This window comes from Bacillus rossius, chromosome 1 (assembly GCF_032445375.1).
Source record: "Bacillus rossius redtenbacheri isolate Brsri chromosome 1, Brsri_v3, whole genome shotgun sequence".
Taxonomy (NCBI): domain Eukaryota; kingdom Metazoa; phylum Arthropoda; class Insecta; order Phasmatodea; family Bacillidae; genus Bacillus; species Bacillus rossius.
Window position 1 is genome coordinate 62020969 of NC_086330.1, and position 18871 is coordinate 62039839.

Genomic DNA, 18871 nt, shown 5'->3' on the forward strand with positions numbered 1-18871 from the left:
TTTTATTTTGTTTCCAAATGGCCCTACAAAAATTTGTGGTTGGGCGGCCTTATAAGAAAACAAAAAACAACAAGAAAGCGAGGATTAAAAAGAAATTTCACGCAGAGCGAAAATTAAAAAATTATATTTCACAACAATGTGAAGGTTCCGATTCAAAATTGTGCGCACCTACTGCATCTACTTCCGAATGCGTGCAATTAACTGTTTCTACAGCATCTAATTCCGGTGAATGTTAAATGTACCAAGAATGTGCCGATGAGCGGTAAGTTATTACACAAAATAATGTAAAATGGTTTGTCAGTTACTTTCTTTAAATTTTATCTTAGGGTGAATTAAAAAATATATGCTTCATTTAAAATAGAGTTGGTTGTAATTACTATATTTTATACTGACAGCAATATAAGGAAATTGTAACGATTACGGAATTAGGATAAACATAGTTTTCTTACCTATTGACTTTCAATGCAAACTTACTCTAGTCAAATATTTTGGCCCCCCCCCCCCCCCCCCCCCCATTTTTTTTTAAATATTCGGTCCTGGCTAGTGTGATAATTAGAATGTACTTAATAGAAACCATAGACTTAATGTAATAATTACATAGCACTAATTTCCATTTTGTCCACACAGTTGAAGTTTGAAATCAATTAGACTACCTTGATGTGTAAATCCTATTGCATTTTACATGGTGCTACGGTGTTTCTAAGGCCCGTTCCACAATATTTTCTGAAATAACTCCAGGCAAACGCCGGGATGGTTCCTTACTATAGACCAGGGGCGGAACCAGGAATTCCTTCTTTTTTTTTTTGGGGGGGGGGGACGGGCATAGGAATGACCTTTGGGGGGGCCCAATCGGAATGACCTTTGGGTGACGGGAGGGGGGGGGGTGCACGGGTAGTCTGTATCTAGTATAATACCTGTGTATTACTGCATAAGTCATATTATCCAGTGCATATTTTACCCTTCTAGGGTACACCCCATAAATCCGCCTATGATATAGACCATAAAAAACTGTGCCTCCATAGTAGTGGGCACCAGCGTCGTTAGGAAAAATTAATTAGGGGGACGAACCTAATCTGGGGAGTGGGAGAATATGGAATACTGCGCACAGGAGGGTCCGGGGGCACAAATTTTAAAATATTAGAGGAGGGGGGGGGGGGGGGCAATTCCTGCCCCTCGCTAACGGCGCCCATGGTAGTGGGTCATATTAAAAATAACTAGGTTTATTCATGAGCCCAGAAGCATTTTTACATTAGAAGTACGTGTTAAGTTGTTTTAACTAATTAAATTAATGTAATTTGTTTTCATTTTTATGTGGACAGGCATTTTCATAGATTTTAAAATTTCATAAATACAATATTACAGGACAATCTGTGTGGAGTTAGGAATCTGGATGGGGTTATAAATATGTATGAGACTAGGATAAATTATTTTATACTTTTTAGTCCGTTTTAAAAACGTTGTATATTGATATTTTTATTTAAATAATATTCTCTCTTATGTCTTAAGTTATCATATATGTGTGTATATTTCCCACTCGTTTTTAATTTTGTATGACTGTTGAGAACACAAGTTTATTTTAGGTGCCAGCCATCCATTTTTTAATGTAAGATAAAAATATTGATGCGTTTTTCCATGTTTTGTTTTATGTATGTGTATTATAAAAAATTGTGGCAGCAGTAAATACACACACACACACCATATATATATATATACATACACGTTTGTTAGTAACGAATGTATCCATTTAAATAATATAGTCTATTTTGTATATGCTATAATTGATATATTTACGCCAAATAAATTATAAATTTATTTTGTGAATAGTGTAGTGAAATGTTTTTCTAAGCATCTGCCATGTAATTCTGTATGTTGTCATGTTTTTTTGCAATAACAAGTTTTATTGGTAGGCAATACAAGATATGTATGTCATCAAAAATTATTAGGAAGCTTAAATAATCACTATACCTACATTGTAAATGCTAAATAACGTGATATTATTTTTAAAGTATTTTTACTATCGGCATTTGTTTTCTCTGTTAGGTATTTGACATTTTTTGTGAGTTAATATGTTTTTGTTATTATTAGTTTTATTAGTAGCCAATATAAAATGTATATAAATGTTACCGGGATTAATTCTGATACCTTGATTAGTCACTTCTTTGTGTAAACATTTTCCCTTCTTATTATTTGACTTGATATTCGGGTTGTTTTATGTAAATTGTATTGAATATTAACTTCAGAGTTTTGTGTACATTGTATTAAACTAACTTATCATCCACCGATTCGGTCTGTGGGTTAATGCTTTTGTAATTTGGTGTTTTGTTGGTAGACAATATAGGCCAGTAAAATAAAGGTTTTGGTGACGAATAATTAGAGGAAAGCTGGAATCTGTTTAAATCGACGGAGTTCATTCGTAGTAAGAGTATCCTACGTTTGCCCCGATTTACGAGTGGAGCGTTGGCCGCCATTTTTAAAAAACTGTATATTTTTTCATTTTTTTCCTGATTTTTCTCAATATTCGAAAACGAATTTTCCAATCAAAGAAATTGTTCCGAAGATAAATGTAGCTTATTAAATTACGATTCGTAAGAGTACAAAATACATTGAAATGGGTTATTTTTTTAACTTAATTAACACTTTTTGAAAACCACCTTTTAAAAAGTATTTTCTAAATATTTAATTTTTTGGTTTAATTACTAGCAATATATCCGAAATAGCCCATCCTAACCGAAAAATTAATGTAATAAAAGTTGAAGAACATTTTATTATGCTTTTTACGAACACTGAGTTTTATTTAGTACACATACATTTGTATATATAAATTAATAATTTGAGCCACTATTGTAAAACGGTTATGTTGTGAGAAATCTTTCTTTTCGATTAATTTTTTTTTGATAAGCAGATATTTATTTGGTCAAACATAACATTTACCATCTAATTTGATTTGGTAGGAAACGCAAACTTTATACAACATAGGATTAAAAACACTTTAAAAAGGATCACACATGCTAAACCACTTAAGTGATATAAACTTTTCTTTTACTTCATCTGTTGTATTGAGAATAAGAAATGGTTTTGTGACTTAATAAATATATTGAAAATAAGGTAATCAAAATCAATGGAAGGCTGGGTGCCGACAAAGGTAAAAAATAAAATAAATGTTTACTAATCCGAAATAATTTTGACAATCGAAAAAGTTCTATTGTTACTGAAAATGAAGGAATAATATACATACTTATTCGTTTACACACTATACATACAATCCATTGAAAGTTTTAGCACTTAAGAATTATCATATATGATGGATTTATTGGATACTCGTAACATACATACTACCGAAAATATAGAAACACAGTGATTAAAAACAGCATTAAAATGTTTTACCAGTATCTTTATAGATAAATACAAAATAGTGATTATCAAATATAACATTATAATAAAACAAAAAAACTAGAAACTTGTTCTATCAAATATATTCAATATAATGTACTATGGCTTTATCAGTCTCATGACAACATTATCAGAAACTTGTTAATATAAATTAGCACTGTGCATTCGTGGAGAATTAAACAGTTTCTCTTTAAATAATAACGATTCAAAATAAAATATTTATAACACAGAGAATACAATAAACACATATGATAATGATTTAAAGACTGGCCAGTTAACTCGACACTGAGAATATGACATATTATTGCTTACATAACCACACATGTGATTAAAACAAAACACAAATGATATGTTAACATATTTTCAAAATAATATCACATCAGACAGTTATTCGTAATACATGGTGCCTCTAACTCTGTAGATTTACCAATCTCCCTTCTCATCTTAAACTAAATCATTTAGCAGTGCATCTATGATAATCAAGAGACATTTCATTATCATTTATATTGTACAGTTATAACAAACAATTTTTACAAACAAAACAGTACATAACATGTGAGCTAATAAATCACTTTTTAAGTACATAATACACACACTTATGTTTTCTTTCTTTTAGAACAAAGTAATTCAGGTGGCTGCTCTAAGATCTCATTCTCATAGTCTGATAAACACTTGTCTTCTTGGAGGTCTATATGCTCTTCGTTGCAGACGAAGTTTGGTTGAACAATGTCGTCTACTGGGGAATTGGCACACGATAGGCCTTTGCAATTCTTGCAGATCGTTGTACATTTCAAATTACTTTTTCGGCAAGAGCAGACTCCATGACAGCCTTTGGCACACCTGCAAGAGACAGTTTTGAGGAGCTCTTCGGGTGCTGCAACTCTTTGTTGTAGCAGGGACTAGACCATGTTTGGAAATCTTCCAGCCCCATAGCAGTGGATCGGTGTGGTTGTTGCTCCACAGTTGCACTTGCAAATATGTTCTCAAGGAATGCTGGCGAGCAGCTGCTGGAGTTGGAGGCAAAGAAGCGAGGTTAAATTCATTTCTTTGTAGCGATTTCTGAAAAATCTTGTAGCGTATTTCATCTAGTGGTATATCACTACGTCCAGAGTAGATTGCCGCAATGAATTTCAGTCCTGCCACATCAACCTCATCTGCAGTAGTTTCGGCTTTGTTAAACACCCTTACAGCTTCTTGCAACTGACTCTATTTCTCCAGCATCTTAACGAATTTCAGTTTTCCTTTTCTGAAAAAAGCTGATATAATGTCGCAACCACTGAATGCATGAATGAATAGGATATTATCCTTAGCAGGTTTGGATGAATTGAAATTGCGTGGACTGTAAAGTGCATTGCTATGTTGACCCTTTCCTGGCTTCAATAAATATATGTTGGGGGAGTCTGGAGCTAATGCAGTCAAAATCACCAACAGGTCAGTGTCTTCCCCCACAATAACCACACAATCAGCATGCTGGGCGATGACAATTGCACTGGTCACAATTAGTGTCAGCATCCTCCTTCGCCTGCTTTACAACAAACTGCTCAGCTTTAAATTTCTCATTCAACATGGAGATAAGACGGTTCTTGTTATGTTCATTTGATAGAAATAATTATTGTGGCATTGTCACCGACATTGTCTCATCAAACATAACATTTGCTGCTGTCAGCTTATTGCCTCTTCGAAGTCGTTCCGCAGATTTTATACCGTTAGCACTTGTTTCATCTGGATATCCATCGAAAACAATGGTTGCACCTTGTTCAAAGTAATGTTTAACATACTCGACATATTTATTTAATATTGACGAAAATGGTTCTCGGGCCTGCCACAACACACGGTGTAAGAGGTAGCCTCCATCTATGACAGAAGCAGAGTTACTCATATCCATTGAATCCTTTTCAGGAGTAAACAGTTCGTAGAATGCTGATTTGCGTGTTTTACGCACACCAACTTCGTCAAATAAGGACAACGGATACGGAGCCAGCTCAAATTGAAAGTATTGTTTCAGTTGTTCATTTGATTTTTTTATGTAATGAAATTCTGCGGAAAATCGTAACAGGGTTGACTGTAACTTCTTCCTTGTGAATTTTCACAGCAGAATTAACACATCGTAGGGGCATCACTCTTTGTTTTCGCTGAAACTTGACAATACCAAAATTACTGCCAATCATCCTCGAAATGCTGAAATTTCCGGCTTCATAAACTAGGTGGCAGTTAATCTTCTCTTCTCTTGTCAGTCCAGTACTTATGGACATTACTTCTTCCTTAACTGGGAATGGATAATGAGAGGTAAACCAGTCCAGCAATTTCTGTACATCAATGTCGTCTCTTAATATACGTGATGCCCTGGCATCAACATGCTGCTCAGTTGTCGCAAATGACACTCCACAGAATGTTTCAATTTGGTCTAAAATCGCAATAGCAGCAGGCATTGAAGAGATCCACTTTGCCAGAGTACTGTCTGTAATACATCTTACTTGTACATGTAAATGGTTTCCATATTCATAACTTAATGAATATCTAATAAAATCAAATGTTTAATATACTTGATTTTAACCTACATATTTACGATGAATAAATGCAAGCATTCTACTGAATTATCTATAAGTGGGAAAAAAACCAAAATCATTCACACCTCAACATGTAAAATCGCATATACCTGTTAATGTAAAAAATTAGTAAAATAATTAGGTTTTTCTAAATATTGAAATAAATTTCCTATAAATGATGTACCCCTTTTTTTTTGTTTAATGATGAGCCGCTTCAGAGATGTTGAACGTGCAAAACCGATAGATTTGGAATTTCCCACAAATCTAAATAAATGAGTAATTTTCAAATTGTCTTCTAAAGAAAACGCAATACCCCTTTTCGTATATATGGTATTCATTTGAAGCGAAATTCAACTATCTAAATTTAACTTCTTTACATACTTTTTGATTGGTCGCTTCGTTTTGGAGAAATTTGAGAAAAACCTCAAAAACAAACAAAAATATTCAGTTTTTTCAAAATGGCGGATGAAGCTTTACTCGGAAATTGGGGAAAACCTAATGTGATCATACTAGGGGTATGCTGAATACATTAAAACAGTTTCCAGCTTTCCTCTAATTATTCGTCAGCACTGTCTTTTTTTAGTCTAATTTATTGGCTTATAGAACTTGTGTTTAAATTTGTATTCAGATGACTGTTAATGTGTTTCTACTTTTTGTGTTGTAAATATGTTAATAGTATCAAAACTAAAATTACAGTAAAAATATTCTAATAGTATTTGGCTGAATAGTTAGCTAATGAGACATTACATCTTATTACATTGCCTGTTTGCTTTTGTACAAAAAGGTTTGCCAAAAAATAAATAAAACAATTGACCATATTTGGTCAATCACTTTGTGCGTGTTAATATATTAGCTGTATGAATTTAATATTTAAATAAAAATAATTCCCTCCAGTTGCTTTCTCTGAGGCAGTGGACAAACATTTTTACAAATTTCTTGTTACATTAATATTTAATTGAGGAAGGGCCTTGCTGTTGGTGATTGCCAGTTATAAATGTTTCATTAAATTAATGTTAGTGATTCCTGAACAAAAGCATCTCGCTAAATATCGTGCCGTAACGTTTTTATACGTAAATATGTACACAGTATATAAAAATATAAAACGCTGTTTGGAGACTTCCATAGACTGTAATACTCAATAATGACACAATCCCAAAATGGTAATTGATGTATGTATATAAAAGAATATATTATGGTCTACTATAAATAAATCAAGTTTGCATTTAGATATGTTTGGCGATATCGAAACAATATGTATCTGTAATACAACTACAAAGATTTGTAGGGCAATAAACACGGTAGGTAGTTAATCACTAAAAAATGTCTTCATTAAAAAAAACACAGAAAAACTGGGATCCCAAACAATTTGTTAGTAAGCAGAATATTTCTTGATGAAAGTTTTTGGTTTGTAATAAAGTATATTCCTTTTCTTTTGTCGGTTTTTAAAAGTTTGAACTGTGTGTTCCCGTCTATAGAGAGTTTTAATGCTAGGGCTGTTTATCATTAAAAATGAGTACGCATGTCTTACTTAAGTTATCAAGATTCAACGATCAAGCCACGCGCCATTTCTTATGTACTAAGAAAACTGTTACGTATGAAGTTTAGATCACTTAGAATTTTAAATAGAACTGTTTGAGATATAACTTAAAAATCCCGTTTTTTTATTTCCTTTTAAATAACCTTTTTATGTGTAGTAAAACATCAATAATTTAGTAACATCTTATAATAAACGATGTAATAATGTGCAAATTAGACTGCAAAAATTACACATGCAATCACTGTGGTAACAACTCAGTTTTGATAAACTAAGACAAAAAGTGTTGGGATCAAACCCACGACCCATGGCACATTAGTGATACGTAAGCGACACCATTCCTTTAGAATATAATTTTTATTACACGCTATGTTTGTATATGTGTTTATTTAAAAGATAATAATTACATAAATCGTAATTCTCGGCGTTGTAGTTTTTAGATTTCCAATTTCACATATAGCTAATGTATACAAAACAACGGAACACAAAATACATTATCAATTATATGCAAGTATAAAAGTTTAGGAATGTACATTATAGAATATTTTATCATACAAATTTGTCTATATTTAACTCGGGTAGGTCATATGGCAAGCACTCGCTTCAGAAAGCCGAGTACTCATCGGCAAGAGCCATGTGTTCCTTCAAGGACAGGACTCGCTGATAAAAGCTCTCGGGTGTGATGTCAGTCAGTGGAGTTGACAACACTGGTAAGCTGATCCCTGCCTGTCGCCCAGCGCGGCTCGGCACGGCCCGGGTGCGAGAGAGAGGGCAACCGCAGATTGTAACTGAGATAAGGCGCGCTTCCAGCCGCCACCGCGGATAGAGCAGCCTCTGCTACCTAGCGGAATTCGGGCGACTGCATTAGCCTTCCAGCGCCCTTAAGTGACATATTTTTCAAAAGACTAGCTTGATTGATTGAGCTTAATTGATTGAATTACTAGAGCATTCTGAGCGTAGCAATGTTGTATGTGTACTGCGACGGTGCTACAGCCATAAGGGCTGGGGTGACTTTCACTCCCATGAAATTGAGGTTTTCTAATCTGAAAAATTTTTCCCAAACTGAAATTTTGTACAGTGTATATCAAAGTTTTCTAGTAACATGTGAAAAATTTACCTTCGTAAACCTTGTGTGTCACACCGAAAACATGCACTTAAGTCCTAAATACTAATAGCTTTCTGCAGGAAGTGCAACGCAATGAACTGCAGCCGCCCGTGTGACTCTCGATTAAGGCCAGCTGTTTGGTTAGCTATTAAAATAACGAACCCACTATAAACAGTGTAATTTTCATTTTTACTAATTATATTATTAATAATTATCCACAGCATGCCTACGTTGCCAAACATAGCCTAGACCTACTTCTGTTCCCGGTGCATTTTTTCACGCGAAAGCGACCCCTAGTAGCTGGTTTCATGTGAGGTCTTGTGCAGTTAGATCTCTCTCTGTGCCAGGGACAGACGCGCGCCACACCTTCATTGTTTTCCGGGACGACAATGCAACGTACTGCCGTGCGTAATGTTACCACCGCTGTTACTCATGTCGTGCCTTACTAGACCGTAATGGCCAGACCTTAGCAGACGAGCCTAATGCACTGGAACGAGCCATGCACGTGGACAGTGTCTTGTAAGAGAGCTGTCATGTAATAAATCTAATTCACTGACATTCCGTAAGTAGCGTAACGTAACATCCTGGGTGGCTGACAACTCGAGGGCCTTTGCCGAGCTTTTCACCCCCTGTCTCTTTTGCACGTGACCAGGATCCCTCTCTCAGAGCACCATGTACTAGCACATGTATTACCCTGCCAGTTGGCGCCGGGTGACCAGAGCGATACTTCATCAGTCGAGGCAGGCCGGATGGTGTCAGATGTAACTAGATGGTGTAGAGATACAAAAAATTTTGGCACAACAAATATAAAAAAAAATCTCAACTCCCAATATCTGAGGGTCTCATTTTTCCATTTTTTTTTTATTTTTTTTTTAAAGCCAATATTCAAAGAAGTTAAATCCAAATTCTTTACTAATTTTGGGATTACCTGTAAGTTTTAAGTACATACATATGAAGGTTACATGTTAAAATTTTACACTGCAAACTAGATCCTATTACAATCCTGGCATTTGTCTAGAAGCGTGACATTTTTATATGCCAGGCATCTAAATAAATTTAAGTTTTACTATGTATTTTATTACAGAAGTTAATCCAATATTACTGAAAACCCTTCTCAATTTCATCTTTTTAAGACCATTTTGCTTCTTATTGTCATATCTACAAACACGTGCAATGTAACTTTTACCTCTCAAATTCGATGAATATTAAATTTAACACATTGCAAAAGCAAGATTGTCACTTTTTGTGTTGTAATTTTACATTATGTGAAGTTAACCCTCGGCATGTGTTGTGGTGCGAGGTAGTTGTCGAGGACTGCAGTGAGTGGACAGACTGGCAGAGCGAACCACTGTCGAAAATTTTACTGTATGATTTGGCTCTTTTTAATTATAGTTGTATTCATAACCTATTTCCTCTCTGATGAAAGGTTTAATGTCTTTGTAAGAACTTTTTTTATGTTTAAATAATTATACTTTCTGGAAATCTGGGTGCATATTCTGAAAGATATTATGTGTATTCAAACCGTATTTCTAATGGATTAAACAATTTTTTTTAAATAATAATGACTAATAATGTATGCTTGCTTGTTGAAGTCTGTATCTTAGGTGGTGATGAAACTTAAAATCTTAAAACCAGATTTGGTATATTTTGAATTCTTTTACATACTTTTTATAGGTGCTTACCAAAACTATGCCAGGTTATACAGTACATTAGTATATTGTTAGTTGAACATTAATTGGATCAGGATATTTTATTTTATAATTATGAAATTCGTATCCTACTTTCATGTCCAGGAAAACAGTACCAATCCAATATGTTTATCAAAATAATTTGTTTTCCAATCAGGTAAGTGTGCTTGCTATCATATTAATCAAGATACTACTCATGTTAAAATCAATTTACAGTTCTAATGTGTGTCTAAATAAATACTTTTGTAGTACATTTAAATAAACGTATGAATAACATTTCAAGATTAAAGAATCTAAAATTAAATTACAGTGTAAAAGTATCCATGAACCACATGTTTAAATAACAGAGTGTTGACATAACATTCCAAATTAGGTGCTAACAGCATTTCCTAGTTACAAAATAATATACAATAATGTTATTATAAATCTATATTTGTTGTAAGATTTAAAACAGCATAAACATAACCTTTTCTATTCTTAAAAATATTATTTGATCTGTTAATGTAACACCCTTCTGTTGTTTACTAAGAAAACTTTTCTCATCAGAGATGCTGCCGACTTGTAACATAAACATTGGCTGAATACTCTGGCAACTGAGATATTTCTGCATAGTATAAACCAGTAAATTATATTAAATGTGCTAAAGTAAATATGCAGTGAAAGAAACTATTATTTAAGGAAACAGCATAATATTGTTTGTTAATTTGCATTTAACAATATACATGTGCCATTACCATTTAAAAAAATACAAATTCACATAAATGAAAAAGTGCTACTTTTAATCAGGCGGTAATTTATTGGCGTTGTTACTTCTAAACCATACAAATCAAACAGCGTTGATTTGAGGGGAGGGTGTAATTTGAGTTATAGCCTTTATTAGTGCACACACTTTCAGTGTATGTTTGTCAAGACAAAGACTGGTGTTCGCAGGCTGTCTCTGTTGCTGACGACGACATCAAACGGCAAGAGGAGCGAGTCCAGGCCGCCCGCAAGAAGTTACAAGATGCACTCAAGAAGTCTCTGGTTCTCGCAGTCTGAACATGGATTTTTAACTCCCAAATTCCTGGATGTCACTCCTGCATATTTTTAGTCTCCCATGGAAGTAGTAGTGGTATTTCTGTGAAAATTTTGATTGTGATTGACTAGTGCTGTTTTCTTCCACAATATAGGATGGGGAATTCAAATTCAATACAAATTTCAAGAATATAAAGCAGTCACTAGTTTTACATGATGGGTCGTCTTATGCCACTTCTTAACTTGGCTGATGTATGGAGTCCAAATAACTGTTGAATCTCAAGCTGCTTCTTGACTATTAGTGTTAACATCTGATCAGATTCTTAGGTTCTTGGCTACTTTAGAGAAGAATATAAGAGTAGGATGTTGCATTTTAGGTAGTGCCCACTCCAGCCTTGGACACCTTTATAGGTCAATGCCAGCAGATACACTTGTACATTGGGTTTATTTTCTCATTTTTCTGTCTTGATAAGCTTACCTTGCTCAAAAATATGGTAATTTTTCAACATATTTAATTTCTCCAGGATCATTTTTTCAGTTAAGGTACCCTGGCTGTGTCGCAAAACAGCACTCAGCACCAGGTGTTAGTGTTCCATTTACAAACTGCTCCAGATTTATTAATATTAAAAGTGCATGATTACTAATAGAATTTAGGAACAATTGCGTTTCTAACATTCTCCTGTAAAGTGGAAAAAGCTAAAACTGATGTTCTCATGGACATAAAAAAATTCTGCAAACAGTATTCTAAATGATATAGGGACATTCAGAGCCAATATCATTATTATTCCATCATAACATTATAGAAGCATGTTACCAATGAGAATGCACGCCAGTTCAGTGCCTTGTGCATAAAGTTGTAATGCCTCCGTGCTTTTAGAGCTAGTGGGCCCGCCAAAGAACCACCTTAAGGAAACATTTCATCATTTATTTCAACCTTTCTCCTCTGAAAGACTAACTTTTCTGTCCACATGTTTGTATATTATTGTATGTGCTTTTAACTAATTTTTTTTTAGCTACCTACTGATTTGCAGTTTCTCACATGTACAAAACATTGGTGGCATACATATCCTTGTACATTAAGTCGTTTCACCATCTATACACATTTTCTGACACTTCCACTCTTGTGATTATTAACAGTACATGGAATTGGAAAATAGTTGGTAAATAAACACATCAGCCGACAGGTGGTCAGACATCTCATTCGGAAGATACAACATTCCACTGCATTTTTACAGTAGTATGTTTGGAAGTTTTGTACACAACTGTTTAAACGATGTATTAAATGCCAGGATGTAAATTAATAGTCTACATCATGTGTTCTAGAATATATATTTTGAAGCACACATGGGAAGTTTCATGGATTTAATGAACAAAGCATGCTGCAGAAGCTAAGTTGTGTGTGTGGTGTTGCCAGTGTTTAAATTATAGTGTAAGCATCTTTTATGGTGGAATTTGTGAAGTTAAGTGTATGAAGTGACTTGTCTGTTCAGTGCAAAAATAAATGTTTTTTATAAAAATAAAAACATTTGAATTTTTTAGTTTTATTAATGAGATAATAAATGTTGTCCACTATGTTAGTGAGAACAAATTTGAAACTTCTGCCACAGGGAAGTAAAATGTAATGAGTAAAATATATTGTAGCCTTCAGTTAGCTGTAAATAATACCACCTCCAGAACAAGGTTCTTTCTTCTTCAGCTGTGCCCAGCTTAAGTTGCAAGGCTTTCATCTTGAATTTATTTCAATGTTTAGTTACTTGTCCAAATTTCTCAAATGAGAAAGCATACATATCATTCCATGCTTTCAAATGGGAATTCCAGTGGTATATTCATGAACTATTAAACCAGTCCTAAACAAAATCCAAGTCCTTTGCTGTGTCTAGCCTAAACATAAAAGCTACAGAACATTCGACAATAACATGGCAGGACCTAATCCCACCTATCATTGTGGTAAAGGATGCAATGGCCTGCCAATCCAAGCTTCACATGATTACCCTTAATACAGTTCAGAGGGAATGTATTGGTTTATCAGCCACATTTTGACTTCTTGGATGTTACTCCCTTAGTTATATTCATTACTCTATGAGAAGTTCTGTCACACTTATCCTAATTTTGAAGTGTGACCAACCATAAGTATTGCCACACCATGCAGTTAGTGTCACCATAACCAATGGTATATGTTAACCCATGAACAGACAAGTGCATTAAATCTACAATAGATACCTTCACTTCATCAGAGGGGTTTCTGGGTAATTACAGCTTCTTACTACATGCACACAAAGTGATGTGCCACCCCAAATATATTACTAAACAGGGGTAGCATGGGAGGTGGTAATGTCAACCATAGTTGTAAATACCAAAAATTAGTGGTTCCAGTTAACTCATGAATAGAGGCACTGGAAAATATAATTTATAATGGCTATTCGTAGCATTTATATTTTGCCATATAGAATGTACATAGCTTTAATTTTAATAGACTGGAAAATTCTTACGTGATTCTATTATTCATTATTTGATTATTTCATATTTTCAAAACTGTTTTGAAAATTTTCTATATACACTATTCACGATGGTATAGCTGTCCATATAATATAAAATTGCCCCTTAATAAAGTACCTACATCAATTAACACTGAAAATAAAAATTTGCAACTAAGATGTTAAAATATCAATGCAAAAAAGTCAATGTTGTTCAAGTAACAAACATAAGTGTCAAAAACCACTTTCACACAGTTCTTAAATAAAATATAACTTTACCAAACCCATATGCCACTAACAAAAATTAAGAGACAGAATTGAGCATGTTTCAGTCTTTTCAGTCATGCTGCTTCTTTGATCTGTGACAAATTATATTTGCTAAAAAAAAACATTCAGCATCAACACTGGTTAATAACTTTATTTTTATTGTGAATAGTAGCACCATATATTTTGTTTTTGCTGATTATAGTTTAACTCCCAACCAAAAAACGAGGCCAAAAACCACTAAAATTGCACCAAAAACTAGATTAAGTTTTACACATTTTTACAAAGTAACCAAAAACATTGCTTCAAATATGAATTAATATATTTTAGAATTATGTTATAAGAAAAAAATGCAAAAGGCTTTTATTTAACTCACCTAAAAATTGATTGTTGGGAGAAAATCAATCTCGTCAATATTTTCTTCACTAGTTACGCCTAAAGATGAAGTCGATGGTACACTGGAAGTGTGTTGAGCGATGGAAGTCAATGGCATGCTGGAAGTTGGTGTGCTGCAGGTTGATCGCTTGTAGTCATTTTGGAAGAATATTTGTGTGTGTCCATAGTTCCTGTTTTTTTTTAACGGTGTGTGTAGGAAGTTTGTAATTGTGACATTGTTTTTTCCTATGTAAACCAGAACAAATTCCCAAAATAGAGTTCACCATTTGTGTGTTCATTTTATTTCTTGTCCGTTTTAACAAGGTTTAACTGACTGAAAATTCTTTCAACTTCTGCGTTATACCAAGAACAAATCGCAACACGAACTCCACTAATTCTTTGAATGGATTTGTGTCACTAGCATCTCGATAATTAAGAACCTCACCCCAAAAACTAGTGGAATTTGAAGTGCTTTTTCCATTCAATAAGTGTTAGTTTATGCCACCGAGATTCGATTTTGTACATCAAGTTGCTACTACATGTGATATTTCCAGTAAAGGAATGAGAGACTTAATACTGTAAGTGCATTGGAAACTGAAAGAGACTTTTCTTACAGTATCAGTGTTATCCAGCAATCTGTTGAAGTTGTTAGAAAGCAGACAAATGTCACACACCTGTTCCTTGTATCATTTACTTACTCTACAGCAGTAGGCAGTAGTGGACCTCAATTTCGCTATCTTATTTTCAAACAAATATCCTAAATGTGTGTTAGGGTCTAAGTAGTGTTTTTCAAAATCACTGCTGAGAAAATTTCTCACTACAGAATAGGTGGGAAGAACAACTTTTTAGTGACTGAATCAAAATGACAAGGTCATCTAAAAGCTTGCATGGATCAACATTATTGGATTCAAACTTCTTATTTACTTTCTGGAGATCCGAAAGTATGGGTTTCAGAAACAATAAATATGCCAGATTCAGTTCATCATACATGACAAATAGCATTTCAGCTGTATAACACTTCTCAGAATGCCTTACTATGTTGAAATGAGTTTTCAGCTCTAACCATTGATCAGTAATTCAGCTAACTGCAGGTTCAATAGACAACCACCTAGTGTCCACAAGCTTGAGGAATTTTTAGTGGTTCATCATTTAGTGACAAAAATCTGGCGGTAGAGCAGCTGGCGAGATGAAGACCTCGAAAATCAATTGTACGTTTCTCTAATAAGAAAATCTAAATTTCTTGGCATACACTCAGCAATTGCTGCGGATGCTGCTAACTGAATGGAATGACAGACACACACCTAATTAAAACCAAGTGTGGTATTTCCTTTCTCAGTAACTGATAAACACCATTATTTACAGGCACGTAGGAAGCAAAAATTTAATGGGGGGGCAAAGGAGAGTATCATAAGTGGTGGATTTAACAAAGGGGGTGTCAGGGGGCTCTCCCCCGGTAGAAAAAAAAATTGTATTCTAAGGAGCAAAATGGTGCTGTTTAAGAATCTTTCGTACATAAAAATAGAATGTACTACTAGCAGAAATTTTAACTTTTTTTATAACAAATCACAAAACAGTGTTCACTTTTAAGTTTTCGCCTCGTAGAATTCACTTTAAAGGCAATTTGTTGAATTTTCCCACTGCAGAGTACATAAATCACAAGCACCTTCAAATTTAGTCCCTAGATATCAAGTTATCTATAGCTGTAGAAAAGGCAAAGATGTATTTATAATTAAAAATGTGTGACTAATTGCATCATAACTACATGACAGTGGTTTAAGATTAATATTTGTAGTGTGAGATAATATATTTTGGCAACTATCTATAGCTATAGTTACATTTTCTTAATATGTGCTAACAAACAACTGCAATAATCAAAACAAGCTATAATCAAATATTTAAGTGAGGCTGAGCCTTGAGTAAACAATTTAACAAAGACTTCATTATCCCACTCATTGCCCACTCTTAAGTAATTTCATTTGAATATCAGGACAGAAGAACTCTTAATGTTACACACCTTTAATTAAATATTCTTAGATGATGCCAATATTCAGAAAGTATTGACACAAGCATATGGTGTACCTAGTGCCCACTGAATATTAATTTAAAATGTGACAGAAAAACTGCATTACCATTAATAAATCTGAAAATCTAAATATCTTATAAGTTATATGACAAAATAACACATTCAAATTGATAAAGTCAAATCACAATATAACAAAACTCTGAATAGTTAGCCGTTCGACATATTACTATCATAGCATTTTTATGTTTCTCATAACTTAATTTACAATACATTAAAACATTCTCAATATTCTCAGAATTATTTGTATGAACAATCCATATTTTTTCATTGACAACTACACAGCTACTAGAAATGGCATCACAAATTTTGATGTAAAGGAAATAATTATTACAGCACCCAGACTTCATATTTTGATGAGTGAGTAGCAACAGAAAAATTAAACTTTACCAAAAACGCTCTATCGTCCTTGCAGCAGACAAATTCTTTCATAACCGACTTGATGTCTATTGATGCAGTTTTATCACTATGGATATGAAGCAAAGTCAAATGAGTGAGGCGTCTTTGTGACATTGAAGATCGCAAGTATGTCTTCAAACGACGAAGTGCACTAAATAAACGCTCTACAGATGTGGCTGAAGCAGGCACGGTCATGAGTATCATTAGTCGAGTAACTTGATCGAGCAAAGCACGGGTCGTATCACTCACTCTCTTTACCCAACTTTTCAGCGAATGCTGCACAAGTGTCTGGGACATTTCCACGAAGATTCTTCAATAGCTGCAACTGTGCAAGGAGACTGTCTAAATTGAAATCTTCGGCAAATAAAGTAATACACAGACAAGAAAACCCCACAAAACCAATTAGCATTGCAATGAAGACAATGCCTCTTGTTCATCTGATTCAATGGCCAGGCAAAACCATCACTTTGCCCAGCCATGAAATGTTATGGCCGGGCAGTCGCCAGAAACACCCCCCCCTGGTTCCTACGCGCCTGATTATTCCCACCATGATGCTAGAATTATCTGTGCCAATGCCTTGCAGTTTTTTGTAAATTCAAGCCTGTTTCTGCTAATGTCAGTTTAATAGCATTAGCAATACCATCAGCATTACATTGTTCAAGTTGTCATTTTCATAAAAGTTGATGAAATACTATAATATATTATAGCGACTGCAAGTGGATTCATCTACAAGAATACTAAATACACCATCACCAAGATCATTCCTCAGATCACTTTCAAAATATGGTCCCAACATATTTTTAATAACTGCACTGCATTTTGTACGATGTATATGTAATTGTTTAGCAGCATCACTATCTTTGAACATGTTCTTACACATTTCCCCTAAATGATCACGTTGCAATAGCGCAGTGTGCCGACACAAATAGAGCAAGAGATCCTTCAGATCATTCTTCTATATAGCTACACAGTTTAAAACAAAAAACTAATGGTAATCCTGCAGGCAACACGAAACAACCACATCTATTGCATAGCTGCACTAAAAGCAGTCTGCACTCTGGCAGTAGTATGACAGTCAAACTCTCCAAATCAAATAGTAAGGGGAATCCCAGTCTTATCCCTGCAATCACCCCTCTCTCTCACTAGAGTTTAGTTTCTGTGCAGGTAAGCAAAAAAGAAACTGACAAGCTATGAATACAAATTGAAAATTGACCAAAAAAAATTAATCCAAAACTAAATTTCAACTAGAAATTTGATGAAAAAAGACCAGATTTCCCACTAGCAACTAGATCGTAATTTTATCAACTAAACCATTAAACAACCAAAAATAGTTGGAAAACAACTAATTTGGCAACACTGCAAATGAGCAACAAAAGCATAGAGCTACATTGCTGCCATCTTTTTTTTCCCCGTTGAAGTGCTAACGAATTTTACTGAAGTAGAGTTCCGTAATTTTTTTTGTAGTTGCCAAAAATAAGCTGTGTGTTGTAAACTTAAATTAATGTATTTTTATATTTTAGTTGTCATTTAACAGTAAATAATTTGATTGCTTGTGTTCGTTATATCACGCACGCACACACGCATTGGCAAATATGGCCGCTTCAATGTTTTCACTTTCTTTCCCGTGAAAATATTCATGCACGAAAATAAACGTCTAATCGTTTACATTTGTTTGGGTTCTACGTTATGTTTGCCGTTAACAAAGTCTCCGCACGAACCTATGCGTATTTAAATTGTGTCATGTTATTTACAAGATTCATAGATTGTGTTGATTGTTTACATGGTTCGCCATCACTATTTATTAGGTAATCTTCAAATACAGTAGGAAGATGCATAAAATGTTCTTTATTGTATGAGGTTAGGCCGTTAATAATAAATGGTTTATTTATAAATATTAGGTAAACCTAAAATTTACTGGAAATTTTAATATTACTTGAAATTTTAATAATTACTTCTAAAAACTGGATTGCAGCGTTTATCCATCGGTAAACCATTGTCGCTT

At 34.1% G+C, this 18871-nt stretch overlaps 1 protein-coding gene across 2 annotated transcripts in view; it reads left to right on the forward strand.

The window, feature by feature from the left end:
• LOC134536725 (methyl-CpG-binding domain protein 3) overlaps positions 1-12800 on the forward strand; it is a 73298-nt gene extending 60498 nt beyond the window's left edge. For both annotated transcript variants that reach the window (XM_063376609.1, XM_063376618.1), the window contains one exon: positions 11194-12800. In XM_063376609.1, the coding sequence (XP_063232679.1) occupies positions 11194-11301 (108 nt within the window). In that variant the 3' untranslated portion in view covers positions 11302-12800. The remainder of the gene's footprint in view (positions 1-11193) is intronic.
• The last annotated feature ends 6071 nt before the right edge of the window (positions 12801-18871 follow it).